The sequence below is a fragment of the Ascidia mentula genome, chromosome 9, assembly GCF_947561715.1.
Source record: "Ascidia mentula chromosome 9, kaAscMent1.1, whole genome shotgun sequence".
In the NCBI taxonomy this organism is placed as follows: Eukaryota; Metazoa; Chordata; class Ascidiacea; order Phlebobranchia; family Ascidiidae; genus Ascidia; species Ascidia mentula.
In genome coordinates, this window is record NC_138574.1 from 12,633,192 (window position 1) to 12,655,488 (window position 22,297).

The window sequence follows — 22,297 nt, forward strand, 5'->3', positions numbered from 1 at the left end:
CACATTGCGTGGTGTGGAAATTGAGGAAGGTGGGCGACAGCCGGTTTAAACCTGTGGGCGGAGTCGCAAAAAAACGTATGGCAAATAGGCGCCTCCCAGCTAAACCTTTTAGGTAAAAGGTAAGAGTGTGGCGTGACATTGGGTGAGCATTACAGCGAGTCGTTCGGGTTTAACAGTGTCTTGGAAAAATATTGTGAACGACGTTTTTATTCCCTGGAAAAACGAAATCAGCCGGTTATGTAGTTGTTCTTTTACCTGGAAATGTTTATCTGATGCCAATGCGGAAACGTGGCTGCTCAATGCTTGTACTTTGTAAATTACCTGCTGGTTGATATACCATGCCATGGTGATAGCAATGATACTGACAACAGGAAGACTTACTGTGTGCTATGACTGTGATGATTTGTTTTGCATAAGTAAGACAGTAGTATGTGAACCACAGGCAGTGCTAGCCACTGTTTACTATATAAGGTCTGATTACCTATATCATCTCATTATTAGTTCTATTGCTTTGGTAAGATAAAGTAAATATTTATGTAGACGTACGATGTCATCTTAGTCTAAAAATGTTTAGTTAGTGACAAGCAGCCTATTTTTTCAGCTATTATGGCTTTTACAACTTTGTGCCATATATTTTGTAAGCACAGCCATCTAAAGAGGGATAGGCATTGTAAGTCATTGCACACTATCTGCAAAAGTTACCAAAGTCTCATTGTTTGCCAGTTTAAATTCTCGCGTAACACACTTGCCTGTTTTCTTTATTGTGCCGAGCAGTTGTGTTCTTCCTTCCTTTCGGCGTAGATGGCTTTCATGTGAAAGTATATTTAAGCTTCCAACAACAGCGTAATCTGGTTATCACAGGCCTGCACTTTTCTATTTGCTGGTGTGTCCAAGTCATGCGCAAATAATCATGTCCGTGTCATAAAGGAATGGGTGCAACATTAATACAGTTCATATAATAGAGCAGTATTGTGACATCCTGATTGATTCACCAAGTTAACTCGGCCGTACAAAGGCGTAACCGATATAAACTGGGTGTAGATCATTAAAGTCGACCACACGGAAGAAGGTGTGCCATTAGTGCATTATTTCGAGCTACGAAGATATTTATTTTTGTATCTTAATGTCGACCTTGCGACCAATCAGTGCTTTCTCACATCGGATGCAGATGTTTTCGGCGCCATACGGAACATCGGCGTTTAACGCCTGCAAAAGCGTTTTCATGTTTTGCTTCAAACGTCATAAACGTCCAGAACTTTCCAGGAAAACTTAGAACCGGCTCCAGGACAATGACTTGGAGCTTATGTTTTTCGCGTATCGAATTTGCCGTGGCAAAAGGGCCGTCCTTGATTCGACCGTTCCAGATTGACACACCTGAATAGCTATTGCTGTTTTCTTTGGGCAGCCTGATCGTTATTTTAAGGATGAATGTTCGTTGGGATTTGGTCGGAAATATGCTTATGTCTGAGAGCAGAAACAGCGCCAGATCTTCATTTTTATGGCTTGTAAGTGATACTGTCAAGGTCTAGAGATGTCTGGTTTAGGTCAATAATCTCCAATGCAAATCAGTTGAGTTCCCGACATTTTACGCTTTTTGACGGGTAACTGTATTTTAGTGAACTTTTACTTTGTGTAAACCTCGAGTCTAATATACAGTGTGTGCCCAATACCAAACACGTCACTATCCTGTGTCACTGCTTGTTCGTATAAATTTTAATGCAAACTTGTTTTGTATGTTATTATTAGGTTTTGTGTTTGGTTTCACGTCAAAACCTCGGTCTGGAAACCTCAATGATTAGAGTCTAAAGTAACGGTTTTAAACGATTTAATGGCGGCAATATATAAACGTCATCTGGGCGTGGACCCGAGAAAAAATCATTTTCCCTTCGGCGAAGATTCGTTTGAAGGGGATAAGGAAGGAGGATTTCTAACAGGAACACAAGGTTCAATTTTGAACGTTATTTCAAATATGCAATTTAATCTACCAAACTAAAATCTCCAAAAGCGTCACTGACGTTTTTTCGTAGTAGTTGCCAGAGGCGTGACGTAATACATCCAAGTATGGAGTTGATTATGAATTAACGTCCTGTTTCAAGGGCATATTTCAACAGGTATTAAACTTTGTTATTGTATTTTGTGCTTTTAGACAAAACTCCGACTATTGTTCCAAATTTCGAAAACGCGTCGCCAAAAGTAAGTTTGATATGCTGTGTAACATTAATCTTTTGACAGGTAAAATTGCAACGAAGTGGATTTCGCTGGCGCTTGACTTTAGATTAGTTGAAGATTTGAGCTTGTGCAGTATACACGAATAATGCATTCCATAGTGTATTTCACGCTCTATGCAAATCGTTGCATAACATGTCAGTGTGTACCGCCCGCAATATCAAGTTACTGTCACGGTCTTGTTGTTTTTCAGCAACAATGCGAAGAAGCGGAAAAAGACAGGAATATTTTCAGGCGCATCACCAAGTTTACTGCGGGCCTCCATCGAAATGAAGCGAGCGACGAACTTTTTCCCAACATGGACATTAACAAAAGGTGGGCCATATATATTGCTTATATGTATAATATAACGTACGTTAAAATGATCACAATACCGTTTCCGTCCATACAACGTGTATTGATCACGCGGGGCCTGAGTGGCGTTGCTTCGGAAATGTTTTTTCCTTATTTAATCATCGCAGATTGCATTGGTAGGGTTTAGTCATCACGCGATTTTCTGTATTGTGTTAAAATATATAGGGTCACACAGGAAAAAACATTACCGCCCGCAACAAGCCTCTTGTAAAAGCCGATGATGTGCCTTTTGTCACAAGATCTCGCCCACAGAACAACAACACAAAAGCGCTTTTTAGTGTTTTTCATGCCTACTACTTACTTCGATAACGGTTGTACGAAGACCAGGTGTAAATCCATCAGCTAAACGTGATTTTTTTGTTTTCAGTCCTACTTGGGAATGCAGCCTGTTTTCATCTTTCGATGATGATTCTGATTCTTCCCAAGAAACAATCACATCGTCGATTGCCTATGTGGTGAGCAATTGGTTTTTCATTTACCTATAGTTTTTCACAACATATTTTGTAATACCAAATCTTTACACAATAGTCACTGATTTTCATGTAAATACGTTTTTATCATTCATGTCGTGCTTTAAAATATATAATAATCGGTAAAAAAAAGTCGGTTAAAGGAGTTAAACCGCTATAATGTTTTCTATGAACTTGTCATTTTTAATTCGTTCAAGTTAGCGTGCATGGTTCTGCATAATACTGTGCGTGTTCGCGGTCGTCGCAAAGAGGATGTGACATGTTCACGATTGGTGAATTGATACATATGTAGGAAATCACGTAAAATTGTGGCATTGGAATAATTACAAACACACAATGGATTTTGTTTGTGTTAAAATACTCGCTGTACTGGAAAACACGCAATAAAGCTTATATGTGCAATGTAGACCGGATATCAATTCCATTTAAAGCATTTGGCAGCACTTTTTAACATTGTTTCAATATGCATATACGATTTCAGTATTGCGGTTGCATTTTCCTTGTTTCTGAGCAAAGCAAAATTACATCATCTGTTTTGTTTTGTCAAGGTTGAAACCGTTGTTTTCGACTGCGTCATAATAAACGTCAATGTCACCACCAAAGATATTTCTGAATTTCCCGTCGAGGAATTGGAGCCAGTCCCAGAATCGGTACGTCTGTTGTAAATCAGCCAAGCTTGTAGAATTTCTTCGTTGTTTCCTTTTTGAGCTGCAGGCTGTTGTAATGTCTCATCTGTGCAGCTGGTGACTGATTGAACTATAGGTTTTTAATTATCAGACACACAATTCTCCACATTCCTTTTTTTGTTAAAAAGAAACTGGTTGAAAAAAGCAAACAATTAGTTGGCTTTTTCATTGCATGTGAAATAGAAATCTTACATATGCTATAAAAACGGCGATTCTTTGCCTAAATTTTTAAAGAACGAAGTTTGTGGTCGACAAAAGAGTGAATTTTAACAATCACTTACTTCCATAAATTATTTGGAAACTACAGACGTTTCTTTTAATTTTTGGATGAGGCGAAGGTTTATTTAAACTTTTGGCATGTTCTTGTTCTTTGTCTTTGTAGGCTGGGGATCTATCGGAAGAAAACCCTTCCCCTCATCCACACTGCTCGCACGTGGTCGATGTTGAAATTAACGCTGAGGATCTCGACCAACCAATAAGTCAGAGGGTGCGGGAGCGTCACAAACGTCATAAAACCGGAGGCCTTTTTCCAAAGTATAACCAAAGGCTATTGTATTTTTTCCAAGGAGCCTATTCCCATCTTTTTAAACGATCAAAGATTTACATTAAAAATTAGACGTTATGTATCTCAATCTGATAAAGGCATTGCCAAACAAGTGTCATCATAATCTTGCGCTCAATCCATGTTTTTTATAGTGACGTTTCCGAAATCCAACCAAATTGAGCATTGTTTAGTTTAATAACCGTAATACCAAACTTATGACATTATTCAAGTGCATTGTTCTGTAACGAAATTGCTTTCCCGTTTCACACTTCTAGATTTTGCTGTGCTAGGAACCTGGATACTCTTTACGACTGGCTGGACGATCCTTTCTCCAGCGACCAATCAGAAATTGACGACGTAGACATCCCTTCAATTCATTGCCGAGCGATTCACGAGTCAAGCAAAGTTGAAAAGGACGGAGCAGGAAAGTTAAGAGAAAACAACTCGACTTTTGACAGTTTTATCGTCGACAAAAGTGCGAGTTCGTCATTCCAAAACACTAAGGACTTGAAAGTTGTCCTCAATCGTCAACCTACGAACGATTCGGCTTTAAGTTCCCATCAAACAATAGAACAACACGGAGAAGAGACATGCAAAACGTCTACAGTTGTTGAAGTCGCCCTTTCGCACAGCCCTCTCGTGGACGAAATAAACCATGAAATCTCAACACACCATGGGGTAAAAGAGCATTCCAAGCGTAATAGCTCCGTTTTGCAGCAAAAATTGGTTTCAAGTAAGTGGTTTCATTTAACGGGTTTTAAATTGAGCTGAAAATGAATGTTGAAACATATTATCATCATACTGTTGTCATAGAAATAAATATGCCTTATCTTAGGCGACATATGGCGGAAAATTCGGAAAGTAAGTGAAGGTTAGAAATGAGACTCCAATTGTGCTCATGGATATACGTGCCTCGTTTATTAGTATCACTTATACACAAACAATTCGGCTTCGTTGGGACAATATGACGCCAATCTTGTTGTAAAACTAAACAACTATCGTTTATATGTCATGATTGCAGTTAGTTTTCTGTCAAAGCAGTTCGCGTGTGCACGCGATTTGTCGTCTTATCAACAAAGACAATGTTGGCGGCACGGTTTGTCGCTTAACAATTGCGGGTTTCTGTTTTCGCAGGAAGCGCTGTGCTGTAAAAATTATGCGATTCAGGCTTAACATTTTCCAGAAACATATGGACCCACAGTGGCATATGATAATACCATTGAAAGAAGCATTTAAACTAACCGAGGTTGATCAAAAACTTCGCAAGAATAGTTTACCTTCTTATTCGCATTAAGTTGTAGAAAAAATCATACCCAGTACATTAGAAACTAAATGCAATGCAACTTCCCAGTATGCGGATGTTTGTGTACGATACAGATGGGCCAAATGGAAAGGTTAATTATGAGTCAAATTACCTTCTTTAGCCTTGCACGATACGCGGAAGTCCCAAATTATGATAAGACCCCCAATAGTTTTCTACCTTAGTACGTGCTGTTGGTCAGTGATAGCGAACCAACCAAAAGTATGGTTTGGAGGTAATTAGGTTTACAGGCTTCGAAGCCCCGGCATTGCAATTGGATTAGCCAATTTTTCCTGACAACTCAAAGCGAGATTTAAAAATCCGGTTAGGTTTCAACCCACGACCCTAGGCTAACCAGGCCCAACGCTTTACCAATTGAGCGACTGAAGCTCAGCGTTTTTACTGGGTATATTGTGGCCCAGGCACACTGGTGCGCAAGCGCAAAAGTTCAAACTTAACCAGCTTGATTTTTCAAATCTCGCTTCGACTTGTCAGGAAAAAGTGACTGATCCAGAGGCTGTATTGCCTGGGCTGCCAAGCCTGCAAACCTAAAGATCGCGATACGATAGCTGTGATCGCCAAGTAAGCACCTGCGCAGTGGGGCGATCCTTCCAATCATGCTGTTGCATAAAACATTGCTGCGTGGTCTGAAGGTCTAGTAAAATTCGCATTGTTTTGTGCCTAAGCCAAAGGCAAAGGCATAGGTACAAAGCAATGGCTTAGGCATAAAGCAATGCGAATTTTACTAGACCTTCAGACCACGATGACAATGAATGAATGGACTTTTGGCATACAGTTGGTTGTACAATGAGAGCTTGCACGGTTGCTGGTTATTGTTGTGCTCTCAGACCTTAAACAGAATTCTGTTCGTTTTTTTGAGCGCTCTACTTTCTCCTTGGAGTTTTCGGAAACGTTCTGTGTATTGTGGGCGTGTATCACAACAATTCACACGCCAGTTTGCAGTATTTTCCAACGATCTGTTACACAGATCTTCCTGCCTTGTTTGGTTAAACATACAAGGAAGTGATGACCAGCTGGAGCGAAAAGCACAAACGTCACCAAGCAGGTACATGTTGTCCAAGCAGGTCAGCTTGGTCCAAAGAGCCTCCGCATTCTGCAAAGAGATGTCCTTGTGGGCGCAGCGCGTTGTCCGGAAACGGATTGCCGCTGTGTTAGGAAGAAGTTAGAGTCAAGGCAGTTTATTTTAGTTCCACGTACAAATTTCACATAGCTGCAACGCATTTTGTGGTAGTTGAGATTCTCTTTGCTGGGTTGCGGCGTCACGTAGTACCAGGTTTACTGTGTAAGGTTTCGCGACCTTAGAAAAAAGAACTTAGAAAGCCGCAACACAAAATAATAAGATCGAGCTTAATTGGTTGTTTGTTTTCGTTTTTTTTTGCTGGTCGTTTGGGCAAGGTTATTATGTAACATCATTACCAAGATCGATAATGCGCTGAAAACACATAAATAGATATAATTTATCTACCAGAGCTTAACGCTTGATAAATTTTGTTGACCTCGGTTGGACACGGAGTTGTTAAGACCAGAAACTTTATGCTATAAGGAAAGAGGTGGTAATATTTAATTTTTTAAATTGACATTTTTTAGTTATTAATCAGAAAGACATGGCTTTTTTGTTGTACTGCATGCAATGGTATGTAGTTGGAATCGTAAACAATTTCGTTACATTAATTATTATTGGAAATTCGGTTTTCCTTCCTGCAACGGAAATATCTCATTGTTTTCACAACATTTTACACTGCGAAGTATGGGAGAAAATGCATTTTATTGAAGTTATTTGGGAAAAAATGTCCTTACGTGAATAAAAAAATTCAAAAATAATATATTTTATAAACAAACAACGAACAACTGAACCTGGGTTGTTTGACGACCAGTTTTATTGAGGGCCGCCAAAGCCACATTCATCCACACCAAAGGAAGATTGCGGTCGAGCAGCTCCTGGTTGTGCCATGGTATGTTTACGTTCGTGGTAGATGTTGGTATCGGTCGGCGACATCCCGTATTGCTGCGTATAGGACGCCTATTACGGGAAGTGAGCGTAGTAAATGGTTTCTTTCTTGGCTAGCATTGCTTTTGTGGCATTTTCGTGGCTTACTCAAGGCCAATTCAGCTTCCTACATTCTGATTTGCTATTTTTTGTCACCAGTGTTACAGAAGAGTTGTTTGACAGTGGACATTCTTTTTGTAAGGGTCGCATTATTTGGTGGTGATTGGTAGTTTGTGTAGTTCAGTTGTCTGGTTTCCAAAGTTTGCCAAAATGATTGCTGTATCTTCAATATGATGCTTTCATCGATCACAACGACACCTGCTTTATAGAAAAGTTCCTGAGTTGTGTTGGAGAATTAAACCTGCAGGTCATACAATATGTTATGTAATGCTTAACTTACAACACTTTTGAACGTTACGAAGATGCAGTGAAAATAAAAACCTAAAAACTGGCTTTGAAGGCGAAGAAACGCTCTTCCCGTGACATAACATTGTCGTTGTTTGTAAAGATACAGGTCAGCAGACACAGAAGTAAACGTTTCAACAGCAATGCATTACAAACACCGCAGTGGTTAGCTGGGACAAACGCGGCAAGCACGCCAGAAAAAAGCGAACTTGACTGACATTCTTTTGTGCACAACCACATTCCACAAAACTTTCTGGTATTTCGCGTTCGTCCACATTCTCCCGTGGCGCAAAATTGCGAGCCTCAGGGCGAAGACTCTCTCGCGCTCATCCGCTGCCAGGCGCCATACGTCATGGAGCGTGACGTCACCCCGTGACTTGGCTTTTGGCTTTTGGCTGAGGTGGAGATATTGGTAAAGAGCTGTCGGGTGCGAGAATACGAATTTGTTGCTGTTGCCAAGACTTTTGAGTGTCGCGCACGATTGCAATTGTTTTCAGCTTTTCTGTCAGGCTGCGTAGGTTCTCTGTGTGTTTGTTAAAATTTAGTGCAAAATTTTAGCTCGTTTGTCAGCCTAGCGATCTTTTTCTGCAGCGTTAAAGACTGCGCTTATATAATCATCTTTGCAGTAACTATCGCATTGCCTTATTAGCAGCCTGTTACTTATAAGTTTCGTTAATTTGTTTTGATGAGTTGACCATTTCCTGATTTTAATTGTTCATAATGAACCATTCAGGCCAAAGTTCACTGGGGTCGAAATGGTGGCACATTAGTCCGTCGCACGCCTTGCTGTGACAAGTTTAAACGTGCAAACAATCCCAATTGATTGGGCGGAACTCTTTAGGTTAAATGCAAATACATGTCTGCATGGAAACTAAGTAAAAATAAGCTTGCGTCCTGCAGCTTGATATTGTGAATTTAGTGCTCCTACTTCGAACGTTTTATTGTGCATATTCACAGGGTTTATGTGCGCATGACGCTGCTGATAACAGCACGTTCTTTATCAAGTGTTTTGTTGGAGAGAATGAAAATAGATTTTAAGAGAGAACAGAAGGTTACGTATGTAGTGAAGTAACACAGCTCGTTATAGGTTGGCTGTGTATATTTACAATAAGTTGGGTTCTGTATATTCGGCTAAATACATAGGAACAAACCCTTAAGTTGCGAAACGTCACAGTGCCTAAAATAACTTCTAAGCCACTCCAGTTCGAACCTTTAAACACACTTAAACCCACGATACGCAAGAACAGGAAAGACCTTTTTTTAACAGTGTAAATTGTATTAGGTTTGCTCCATACGAAATTTGTAGTTCTTAAGCCACGTCACACAGGCACGCCCATATGACATGCTGGAAGTAACTTGGACATACCACGCACGTGGTAAGTTCAACCCCTGCGTGGCCTTTCATGCAGCCCAGTAGCAAAGCCAGAATCGTGGTAATATCGCCTTTCATTCGGCGCATGACGCGTATTCGCATGACCGTTGGGCGTGTCTTGGCCTTTTCGATTTCGTTTGTCAGACAGATTGTTGACTTGTGTAGGCGCAATTGAGAATGGGTTTGAAGGTTTAGTTCGAACTCTTATCATTGCGCGGTGATGCCTGCAGTGTAGGAAGGGTGAATGGAGGTTGTCGGGTAAATAAAGTGAGTAATGCCAGAATCTTTCCGCGTGAATAATGTGTAGCGCATTGTGTTGGATCAGTCACAGCTTGCAGCGAAATGGATCCAAGCGTGCTAAAGATATTAAGTTCGCTTTGAGTTTTACTTGCTACTTTCCGTGTCGCTGTCTGGTTGTGATGGGTTTAAAAGTAAGCTTTGCACAAAAGCAGGTTCTCGTAGGAAAAAATATGAAACGAGGGTAAAGGTGTGAGAAGTACATCCTGCTGAAGGCTGTCGTACGCCAACCTATCAAATCAATACACGGTCAGATAAACTTGTTTGTGATGCATTGTTTTCGTTTCCGCAGTAGGATGAAACCTGCCGAGCAGCTGTCACAAACTTGCTATGTTGTGATGGACAGTTTGAATATTGCACTGTCGTCTGACAAAAGTTTTAAAACACGAAACTTATCATTTTTTTTATGGCTTTTTGTAATTCCACTGTGAAGTTAGACACGTTTTAGTAGTTTAGGTTTTCTAATGCAGCAAACAAGGTACATATGGCTGATCCGGGGATGAATTAATAGGCAGGGTGTTGTGGCTTCCAGATAGTCGCGATCAGTATTGTGCGTTTACTGGAATGACACTCGACACCCTTCCTTGTTTCCAGGGAGTTTTCGGCTAGTTTTGCAGTGAAATAAGATAAAGTCACGATACCACTTCCCGGATGACGGTATAGCTGTTCATACGCCATACGGCTCCGTGTCGCCGTATGGACATTTTGATTCAAAAGTTCGTGCGACTGCAGGGAGATGCGGATACGTGTTTTTTTCGTTGTCTCGTGATCCGCCATGTGGCCTATAGTTGAGCTATTCAAATGGTTGGAAACCATTGCAGTGCAAAATGTTCGCTTGTTCTAAGACAGTTAGGATACAGACCTTATGCAGTCAAAGTTTACGCATAGGTTAAACGCGTTGTATTGTCTCCAGGAATTGGATTTAAGTGCGAAAACTTCGGCATGGAGTCAGGTGATAATAACGACACGCGCGTTATGGACTTATCTCACGTCATAAACCGTGGGTGTATTTGTCCATAATATTTTGCATGAATGCGTCCCGGAAAATGGTAACAGGGAACTCCTCTGCAAAGGATCGCCCCACGCATAATGTGGGCGTTACACTACCTTCCGGACACACCTGAATCACCTTTAGGTGTTGGGTTACATCAGTTCTGTGTTGTGCGTATGTATCAAAAGTACGACTGGTATGCAGTGAGCGATACGAGTGTAGTAAGCGTGGCTGGCAATAATTAATGTTATATAACGTAAAATCGAGATGCAATGATATCAGGGCACAAACAGTTTGTTACGACTGTCATATAATCGAAACTGTAGAGCATTATAGGCTGTGGCACAAAATTATTTGATTGGTTTCGTGAAAGGCAAAAAATGTTGTTTAGCCGCATAGTTGAAAGGTTTTTGTCAAGCGTAAATCGTATTGCAATTGTATGATGAACAGTTTGTTGACAGAGGTACTGAAATCACCCACATTTCCGGATCTGTTGCATGTTATTTTAGGTACATCAATGGGTTATGAGTGCAACCTTGGGTTCAAATAGAATTCAATTCACGCATAGCGGTCACTCCATTCAGCATCAACAAACAAGTTGATTACTCTGCTGACTCACCAACTGTAGCTGTTATTGGACGAGTTTGTCACATGATATGAAAACACACAGAAACTATGACAGTGGGTCGATTCGTTTTCGCACATCGCGAGATGCACGAAGAGTTGAGAAAGGCTTTGACAGTTGATTACGCGTTTTTAATGACTTTTTTGTGACAGATTGCGTCAGTAAAGCTTAAACGCACAGAAACCAATTCCTAATCTGATTAATGATGAAACGACGGTACAATAGTGGATGCAAAGACACTTTTAACTAAGATTTTTAAGGATGTTGCGTAATAGTATCAATTTGCAAAGTGTGCATGCAGAAACAGCCGCCAGGATTCGTCTGATCAATGTAGGCAGCAATAGGAAATCCCGTGGCGTCGACGATCTCTTGTCGTCCATCCTACAAACTTCCTCAAGAAGTCGGCTTACGACGGTTACCATATGCGCCCGTAACTGGCCTTTCGCGCTAGGGAAGCACTGCGACAATGACACGGGATTTACCGCTGCTTTCGGGTTATATGGGAGGTTGGGGCGGTGATGGACAGCTCGTATACGTTTTATATAAAAGGAAGCATTACAGACTTATCACGTGAACTACTGCGTCCTGTTTTGGTTGTAGTTCAGGTATGACAAGGTTATGCATATGCTGGGGAGGTTTGCGCTGTTAGGGCGTGTTGACAGGAATTGCAGCTTATATAATGTAGTCCAGATAGTATAGTGAAGGTGGTTGACTGCACGTCAATCACTTTAACCTCAAACGTATTGTTGTTTCATGATGTTTATAGTTATACGTCTTGTTGTACCAGCCTATTACTACTAACACTTATGTTGTTGTTGATTTGTAATGCTCACAATGCAGCGTAATGGCAGTTTTAGAGAGAAATATTTTAGGCTTCTTGTTTAACAAATTGCATCCGAAATTTCACAAAAAATACGTTTCAAGAAATCGCACAGTGCTACGTGCAAGTTTTTCAGCGTGAGGAAAAATTTCGCTTTCGTTGCAACACAATAACTGAACAAAGCGTTTCGATCGTACCAGCAACTATTTAAAGTGATCTCGATTGACAATGAACGAACCTGGTGACCCGTATGTGGTTGACGCCCTCATACAAATCATCATTTCCGTGTGGTGACGTCATTTGTTTTCAACTCTGATTGTTTTTATTTCCGATCACGCGCTCAGTCGCGAATTAACTTGCTCTGTCCCTAATGTCATTCGACGGGTGGAACTCAGTTATCTTTCTTCCTTGACCTGCATTAAATAGTGATTGGGTTGCTGGTTTGACTTTCAGGCATAGGTCAGCATATATGTAAATGATAGAGGAGTGTATCAGAGTTTGAAAGTGGTCTATATTGTGCTATTATGTAGGAGAATCATTGTTAAGGTCAACATGTGTGGCATGTTGTGAGGAAACACAATTAGACACCATGGGGTCAGATAAAGGCCTTCGGTCATGACATTTTCCCTGTAATTGCGTGATATTTTAGTTACCATTGTTAAGGCCAGCAGATAGCCTTCTCAGAAGTGGTCATGCTGTGTTATTTTGGTACACATCGTTTTCTTGGATTGTGTTCCATTCATGTTGGTGAGGTATAGTGAAACTGTTCACTGGTTTGAGTGCTGGAGGTTACAGAAACAATCTTCATGGTGGAGTGGATTTATTTGTAATAAAGATAGTCAGGTGTTGGAACACAAAGGTGTACTTGCTTTTTTATGCCGGGAACATAACGTATTAGGGAGCAGACTTGTTTTGCATTTGAACCCTTGTGACCTCTTACGAATGAAACACGGAGTTTATTTGTCATAGATTTTAAGCGTGGACAAATGTGTGTGCGTGTCATTAGTCACGTCTTGAATTGAGGTAAAAACCAAAGAAGTCGAACCCGTTTGGCATCTTATACGATAAAATCACGTGAATCTTAATTCCCATCTTATATGCGACCAAAGCATACATCTTAATTTCCATCTTAAACGAAAAAAGGCGAATTTTAATTCTCATCTTTTTCAGGCATTGTTTAAGGCTTTTATTATATGCAAGCGTGTGCGCATGTGTTGCATTCAGTTCCCGCCGAAGCTCGCAAACATGCTCGAATGAAGCAACTGGCGAGTAAGAATTTTATGGCTTGTCATACAGAGAGCGCCCACCTCGACACGGCCGTTGCTGTGGCAACTGGAGAGGAATCGCTCACCGACCTCCGACTGGCGATGGAATTTCCACGCCACAATTGGCTCGTGAAACATTTGATGAAGGAAAAGATGTTAAAAGTAAGTTGTGATGGTGAAAGTGCTGTGACGAGAGATTGGCAGTTTGATGGACCATCGCTAAATTATTGACGAGGAAGTTTAAGGTGGTGGAAATAACCGTCGTTAGGATTTCTTCCAAATTATATCGATTCCCAACCAGATCACAGTCCGGATAACTATCAGCATAATTGATAAGAGTTAATAAAAATAAGGCGAACAAGTAATAAATATGGAGTTGTAATGCGCGAATTTTAACAATATGCTGCATGGTTTCAAGTTTAAGTTCAAAAACATTTGAAATCAGCGTTTTCACCGCTAATCGTAGAACCGGTGCGTGGTTTTCCAGCTTCGTGTGCAACTCTTAACTTGTGGGCTTTAGTTTAAGTAATGGTCGCATAAAACGTAATGCAAGTTTGTACCAATTGGCAAACCCACACAATGCCCATAGCCCCCACGAGAAAAAGTCCCTTCGCGGCAAACGTTCTTCGATGGCTGCAGCAACGAACAAGGAAGGAAGAACTCGATTCTTCAGCCGAATTCTTTTCCTGGAAGAACAGCGGACATTACCATTCATCAGGCGCCCATTTTGCTCGGGTCAAATGAATAACGAAAAAAAACACAATTCAAACGCTAAACTTCCACGTTAAAACCCCACGTGGATGACGCCATTTCCTTAGGCGGTCGCGTGCCCCACACGGCGTTGCAGTTTCGAGAAGTAATTCAATAAATCTTAAAAAAATCGTGGTTCACTGCCGGACGCAAGCGTGCGTTGAGGTATTCCAATCACTTCCTTGAGTTTGCAGCGGACTCGGATGTTTATAACACGCACGGTCGTTCTCTGCAACCTGCAACCGCTGAAGGGCAAACATACTAAACCGGACCCTTGGCACCTTCGTCGCCCCTGTTAAGGTTTGCCATGTGTTGGTGCAGACTACGTCCAATATTTGACAAGGACAAACAGGTTATTAAGTTGACAATACTCTTTTACGCTACTACACAGGACAGGCATATTCTTGCTCTTTAAGGGCGAATTTAGTAACATTTTGCTGCTATTAAAGCATTAAAGCAAACAAACTGCGGGTTTTTACATATGGCGAAAAGAAGAAAAAGAACAAAGAATTTCACCAGGTTTATACAAAGCATTCATTTCTCCTCACAGTTAGGCGTCATTAAAATTGGAAGAACAGTTTTTAAAGGTTAATGCCTTGGTGGAGACGTACTTTCAAAAAGCTTGGAATTTCTATGGTAAATAAACGTCAGTATTGGATACAAACAATTTAAGATTTCTCGGCCTGTTTTTAGCTCAGCTATTATCTTCTACATAAAAACTACGAACAACAAAATCGGCGCCAATAAATTACCGTGGAAACCCACGTACTTAACACATACGTACTTGGTGTATTTTTATCACCTATAAGCTTACCCCGAGTCACCGAGTTGACCGCGTTGACGTCTCTGTGACGCAAATAGATTACACAATGGCCCTTATTACGTTTGCTTTAGTTGCGCCCATTATTCACCGCAAATGTTACCCCTCCCTTATTAACGTGTGTTTGTCAGATTGCGGTAGTGAAGCTGCGCAAGTTTGGTGTATTTTCAGTGTGTTGGATGCATTCCTTTCACGTTAAGACGGAAACTAATATCATTACGAACAAACGTGGCCCAGACAAAATTAAATTACTTCGTCATCATTATTCTGTTACCCAAATCTCTAAATCGGGAAATATGTTCGTGAAGTCTAAAATTATAACTTAGTAAACTTCAGCTTGTTGTTTTCGGTTTGTTGTCCATGATTGCGTTTCATTTCGAGTATACCTGGACCATTTCTTCTTTACAGCATGAAGAGAACGTCGATAGCCGTAAACCACCACAAACCATGGTTTCCCCCTCAAGTCCAACTCCCGAAAACATCTGCAGGACCCCAACCCCGCCTAAAAAAGCAATGACTTACGACAAGGCCATTGGTCAAGTTGTGGCTCCGAGAGAAACAAAAGTCGCAAGTAAGAATGGTGGAATTGAAGACGGGGATTGTGACGTCACGGAAGCCATTGTCACATCGGCGCCAGTGGCGACATCAAGCATTTCTGAAGGTATTAACATTTTTGGTCGTATCGCCCTTCACAAGGTGTCGGCCTGTGCCACGTACGATGTGTATCGCGATATATGTGTATTGTTAAAGCGACGCATAAGCAGACTGTTTGTTTTGTGAACGAAGAGACTATATCGCGCCTCAAACAATCAAAGCACGTTTTCTTTGTGCTTTTGTATATTTTCGAAGCCTATGCCTAATCCATTTAAGTAATTACTAATTTAATGTATGTTTGTATTATAAGGGATTTTGGCTCAGAAATGTATGTATTGTAAGTTCATTGTACAGCCAACCTTGAAATATACATTGCACGTTAAGCACGCGTTGTAACTTTGTCGGACAGAACCACCAACGTATGTTCAAAAGATTTGTGTTTGGTTCGTCTCAGATTCGTAGTTTTGCTTGTTTTTTTATATTTTGTGAAACTTTTGACAGGCACGTACATGATCGGTATTGTGAAACCATTTCATTACCACGAGTCCCCGAAACCCAAGTCTCCACCAGTAGCTACGAAGGAAAAAACCGTCGACGAACCGTCACCAAAACGCCGCAAGACTCAAGAAACCAGTCCCGAAGTCGCCGCCGACGCACCTGTGAAAAAAAGCACCGCAGAAGTGTCACAACATGTGGGAGCCCCGGTCGACTCGATCTGCAACGTAAAAATCGAAAAATACTTCTCATTGGCTGACGCCGATCACGTGCCACTTGATCTATCCAATAAGGAGAAGCCGGCTGTTGATGAATTTGTGCTTGATCTTTCTGGTGCAAACACTCTGAAAGGGGCGAAAGTGGAACAGACAAACCCAGGTACGTTTTGTGCTTGTTTGATTTCGACACACGTTTTTGCAAACATAGCTGAAGAAGCACTGTAGTTTGATAATGGACATATGACTGCAGCACTGGTCATAAACTTTGTATGTTTCTTTTCCATCATTAACTGTACTATTCGTATTATTCTTGTTAATCAGATAACTCTCGGGACGTAAAGAAAACTGACCAAAGCTTGATTCCAACATCTCAAACCACGACCACTCATTCTATCACCACGTCAACAGACAAAGGTTGGTTTTAAAAGTAACTGTCTTTTTACCCCGTGGTAACATACCGGAAATCTTTCCTTTATTTGATGAAGTTCAATTTATGATAATAAATGCAGACATGTTCTGGTAAACTGATCAATGAAAGTAAATTGTCCACAACCTAGTTTTGTACGGTAAGCATGGTTCAATTGCTCTTAGCGCCAACTACACGTCCTTTGTTAACCACAATGCTGTTGATTTCTTGCATCTGAGACAACCGTTGTTTCACAACAACGTGCAAAATCATATTTTTGAAACGACGTGTAATATGTTCAGGCCCGAGTAATACCCCAAACAAAGAGGAAAATCTTGGAAACATTGAACTCTACGAGTTGGTCCGAAAACGAACGCAGGACGAACAGGAGAAGAGTGCTAAGAAGAAGCAAGAAAACATTCCGAAGGCAAATGGGGATCATCTCGAAAAAACATCCTCGCCAAAGACCACGTCCGCATCGCCAGCAGTAAAGAAAAACGATACGCCGAAATTGAAACCACAATCGGTGCAATCGGCGGTAATCGACGTCGATGCACTGGACGATAATCTTCCCAACCTCACACCTCGTCATCGACCGCCTAGAAATGACGTCAAAGTGCCCCCCAAGCCTGTGCCTATATCTGTACCTGTACCACGTACAACACTTAACAGTCACCCAAGGGTCCCGCATATAAAACACAACGTTAGAGCACAGAGAAGCGTAAGTCCTGGCGCCACTTCATCACTGGCTGCACTGAACAATCTCATGACTTCGAATCGCACGAGAAGCGTGGACGAGTCGCCTTCTCTCAGATTCAACCGATTTCTGGACAACAAACCTCATAGCGCACCTCCCAATGTAACTCCAATAATTCGTATGCCCAACCAAAGGATCGCGATGCCTCTCACTGCGCCGCCATCGAGAGCTGCTTCGGTGGAGCTACACCGACCAAACAATGGTCAAATTCCGGTCGCAGGCCAGAAAGCCACCATGAACCAACCCAAGATGCAACCGTTTGTCAATGTTCACAGGAGGCATGGACTCTTGCCCAGTGAACACAGCCTACTGAGTCCAAAGTCTATGACAATGGGCGCTGTGGTTGCGGCGTCATCTCATCAGCCGTTCGTGGTTGCCAGCAAGCCGAATGAGGAACAATTTCGCGTTCCCGTGAAACCTACACCGATACATTATAAGCGTATTCAACCGTACCCACAAATGCAACCTCAGCACCAGCAACAGGGTTTTCCACGTCCATCGGTTGGTAAAGGTTTGCCACCTCCTCCAGCCATGGCGCAGCAGCGACCTCTAATGTCAAGGTCGAACGTTGTGCGCGCACCACCTGGTGGCGTAGCAATTAACAGCACGCCGATCCGTTCGTCGCATATTCACTCCATGCCAGGCGCCCAACACCCCCCGAACTTGTCGTCCAATGCGCCCTTTTTCAAAATGACGCCAGAGGCTGCGCAAAAATTTTCTGCGCATCTTAAAGTTCAACAGAAAGAGCTGGAAGATAAGATTAACAGCCTCAAAGAGTTGGAAAGGAAGATTCAACCAGCTACCAGTTACCATCACCCACTTCACCAAATCACGCCCCCCCATCGACATATCACCTACCAGAAAAATCTCATGCATCACCCCCAACAGGATTTGGCCCAAATGAGGGCCATGGTTCCAACCCCGTACCAGCATAATGGCCCAATACAGCATTCCAACGGCTACCCATCTACAATGGCATCGATGGGTTTGGAGAAACTGCGTTCAGTGAATGGTAGTTGTCACCTTTCTTCCCCGCCCAATTTTGCCGCAGAGGAAAAGTGCGCGGTTTGCATGAAACGGGCCTACTTCGTTTGCTCCGGTTGTCGTTCCTTGTGGTACTGCAGCAAAACGTGCCAGGTGAGCAATATTGGATTAGACGCATTGTTTATTTTGGAAAACTTTTCCTACTTTTAGTAGACGTTGGTGTAATTTGATTTGTTCCTGGGACCGTCATTCACACTTGATCATTTGCACTATTACGAATTATTTTTTTCTACTCGTGGTTAGAAACACAAAACACGGTGCTTTGAATGTTTAACAACCGTGATACAACTTTTTTCAACTGAATCCATGCGTTACAATGCCCATAGTCGTTCTAAGATACATCTTTAAACAGTTCTATTTTGTTTGTTGCAGTTCCAAGATTGGTCGAAGCATTGCAACAGTTGTCATTGATAAGAGGAACCCGGGATTCGAAAACCTCTACATTGAATTTGATTTTACACCATTGTGCCCATTTGCCGCTAACTTATCATTGACTGTTTCTTGTGATTACTGTCGCAGATTCTATTTTTATACCGAACTGTTCGGCTTTGCTATTTTATTTGTCTTTGTGACTTTCACCAAGGCTTGAATCTTTGTGCCCGAAGTCTTTGGGTCCAAAAGCAAGGGTTTAATTGTTAATTGTTATTTTGAAAAAGTTTAAAACTTAAATGCTTTTTCCTATGCAAATTTACTGTTAACTCCTGCTGCTTTCAACATATCGTTGTACTTATTTCTTTAAGTAATCAGCATATCGCTAAACTAGGTTTAATCAGCATAGTCGAAATGGCAATTACTCTGACATTAGTTTGGGAACGCTTATATTGGATAATATATAATGTTACACCACCTTGAGTTTTGTTTTTCGATGTGTTTTTTCGGGGTAAAATGCACCATAGCAATAAGCTCGCAACAAATGCTTATTATGCCAAAAGTTCCACGTATTCTGAAAGGTGCAATGTTATTCCTGTGCGTCAACTGTTCCGAAAATCTATTACTGTCTCGTTAACACTTCCCCACAATTTTACCCAGCTTATTCCCATTTCTTCACCCAAGTGCTCTGTGTTTTTTGCATCGTATTTTGTGAGAAAACAAAAACATCTTTCGGTGTCGCACAATCCACGCGTGGGCGCTACGGCGCTGTCAGACTTGTTTTTATTTGTTGGAGAGACCCTGATCGGAATTCTTGACCAAGATATCGCAGTCAAATCCCGGTGTTGTAAAAAAGAGACTCGCTGTCGTTCGGCACCTTCTATCAGGATACTTGCCTTTTTGACTTGTAGTAAAACTATAGCCCGACTACACACCCACAAATGGCTTTCCTGTTTTAACATTGATTCCTGCTAAACAACTGCAAGAAGTTGGCATCACACATAGAGACGTAACATGTGCATTTTGCATGTCGAAAATTAAAGTAGCTACAGCCGATTTCCAATGTTGAAGGGAGAACTTAAATCGAAAAGTTACATTTTGGCGTTGGTTTGTTGTCCTACAAAAAAGTGCCCAATGCCTTACCTAAAGTTGTTACATACAAGAATTCGCTTGGCAAACCCATATTTATTTACAGAACGGAGCTGTTTTTTTCGCATAACATGACGTCATAATTGTCGGTCGTTGTTGCGTAGCAACTCGTGTGTTAAATCTTTCTTGCTTAATACCGTACATATTGTCGGACCAAGACGGAGCCCGTTCCCAACAAGTATTGATTTCTTTAATTGCGAATATAGCAGTGCGTGCGCCAAAAGCGTGTAAATATTTGAAAGGTCGAAAAATCGATACGTGAAAAACGTACGGATTCGGATTTATTGGTCCCAATATAACACAAGCTGTTCCAAAATATACCCCACAATGATGTGGGAATTGATTGCGAGATATGTATTTTAGTGAATAGTGTTCTTTTTTTTGTATTATTAGATGTGCTGGCAAGTTAAGCAACCCATGAATTCTACAACGACCAAGAGGAAGTATTTCGGCAGTAAGTATGGAAAACACAACCAACGTGGGGAAAATCCACCTTGCCTTAATCGACGTTATCGTCAGAAACTGAAACCAAAGAAGCGCAAAGCAATTCTGATGCGAAATTCACGCTCATTTACAGTACAGAAGTGTTTTATGCTATCAAAGGGAAACGTTTTAAATAACGCTTCGACTTGTCAGGAATTTGTGGCTTTCAACCAGCGTGGCTGCAATGCTAAGGTTGCGACGTCAGCGAACCTATTGATTTACACACTACTTTCTCTAGCTAGCTATAAGACGAAAAAACTATTGGTTGCATACGTTTATACAGTGTGAAAGATGACTTGCGGGGGAGGTATGACTCGTTTTGTGCCAGTTGTTGTCATAGTCGGTATGATAAACAGACTAAGCAAACCGCAGTCACGCAGCAAGGGTCTGTTACGGTCTGGCACCGAGCACGAGTAAACATCGCTTGATAACAAAACACCGGCTAAATAAAGAGGATTTGACAGTTACAAAAGAAATAGCGGGCTGTTTAGACTTGGGCTTTTGTATGTACCAAGGTACAAGTTTGTGATGCGTATCTTCACTTGCTGTTGAATTCAGTACCGGGGGTGTGCGCGCTTGTATCACTGTGTATATAGGGAAAGAAAGGAATATAGCAGTATTTAAAGGAAGTGCACAATGTCCTAGATGGCCTTAGGGGTTGGTGTTTTATCGAAGGTACTTGGCGCCAATAAGGTCATTAAGAATGGGTGGCCTCGTTGAGTTGAGGTGAATAAAAGTTGCCGGCCGGAGCCTTTGAATGCGATTGATTGGTCTTTTATGCGCAAACCGGACGCCTGATGAATCGCTCACAGAGTTGTTTACGTGAAACCGATCCCGTACACTAGCACTGGGATATTTCAGTAGTATAGCGTCTCCAAGTTAAGTTGTAGTGTAGAGCATACAGTCTATAAATGATCTGAACAGAACAGCAATAACTTACGTTTGAGTTTAAAGCACTGGTTGTAAAAGTCTGAAGTTGCGTGCTTGATTGGTGACTGTGGTAGTGGCCTAGTGAGTTTTCATAAGTCAATAAATGGCTCGATCAACATTGCGTTTTTTCGCACCTAACGTGATGTTAAACGACAAATAGACACCTGCTACCTCAAAAGTAATGAGGCATATTTTGGCCTTTAGCCACACCAAGATAGTCGCGCTGTTGACGCAGTTAGTAAATGTAGACATTATGGAAAAATTGTATTCAAAGCGTAAAGTCTCACACCGCACGAGTAGAAGTTGTGTGGCATCAGCAATAGGTTGACGGGGGATGTTTGATAAGACTGCGGGCACGAAGCAACATGTAGGAAGTTACATCACGACTTGTTGCTGTGATCATAATCTGTTGCTTCTTAGAAAAAATTGGCGACGCTTAATTCCTTTGACATCAGCAGTGCTTTCGATCGTGGGGGTGTAATTATGTTGCCCTTGACTGCAAATTACAAAACAAACAGTCTGTTGTCAAATGAAGCAGAAGCCGCGATTGTGTTATGCTAAATGTCTGCGGGTCGCGTATCGTTCCCATCTCGCTTCCAAATAACAGATAATGATAATAATAATTTGCAGGCAAGACGTAAACGTCCGCGGTTTTGCTACAGAATCTGCTAGCTGTCTTGTAATAAATATACTCCAGTGGTTTATGGTATTGTGTGATGCGGAAGGCCGTCAGTACATGACACGCGTGGCTATGTGTAGGTGTTGCTGCCGGCCTGCGTTTTGTGTCATTTTATAGATGTGGAGCGAATGTAGTTACATGATCTTGTGCACAGCAGTGTTGGAAGTTTTAATTTAGCGAAGAAAAAACAAATTCGCAATAACTGTTATGAATCCTTGTTTCAACTGTTTTAAAAACATG

General features: G+C 41.5%; 1 protein-coding gene across 1 annotated transcript; it reads left to right on the forward strand.

Moving 5' to 3' along the window:
* The first annotated feature begins 1,759 nt into the window (after positions 1-1,759).
* LOC145913389 (uncharacterized) lies at positions 1,760-19,554 on the forward strand. Its single transcript, XM_083001026.1, has 13 exons — positions 1,760-1,943; positions 2,147-2,193; positions 2,420-2,541; positions 2,948-3,035; positions 3,599-3,700; positions 4,119-4,270; positions 4,556-5,013; positions 13,395-13,525; positions 15,342-15,594; positions 16,029-16,400; positions 16,562-16,654; positions 16,949-18,540; positions 18,820-19,554. Exons 1-13 carry the CDS (start codon positions 1,829-1,831, stop codon positions 18,856-18,858), a joined length of 3,564 nt encoding a protein of 1,187 aa, XP_082857152.1. The 5' UTR covers positions 1,760-1,828; the 3' UTR covers positions 18,859-19,554.
* Positions 19,555-22,297: the final 2,743 nt, after the last annotated feature.

Coding starts and splice junctions, on each gene's coding strand:
- LOC145913389 (XM_083001026.1), top strand. CDS start 1,829: ATGGCGGCAATATATAAACGTCATCTGGGCGTGGACCCGAGAAAAAAT. Junction 3,036..3,598: donor CATCGTCGATTGCCTATGTG/GTGAGCAATTGG, acceptor TGTTTTGTCAAG/GTTGAAACCGTTGTTTTCGA. Junction 4,271..4,555: donor ACCGGAGGCCTTTTTCCAAA/GTATAACCAAAG, acceptor TCACACTTCTAG/ATTTTGCTGTGCTAGGAACC.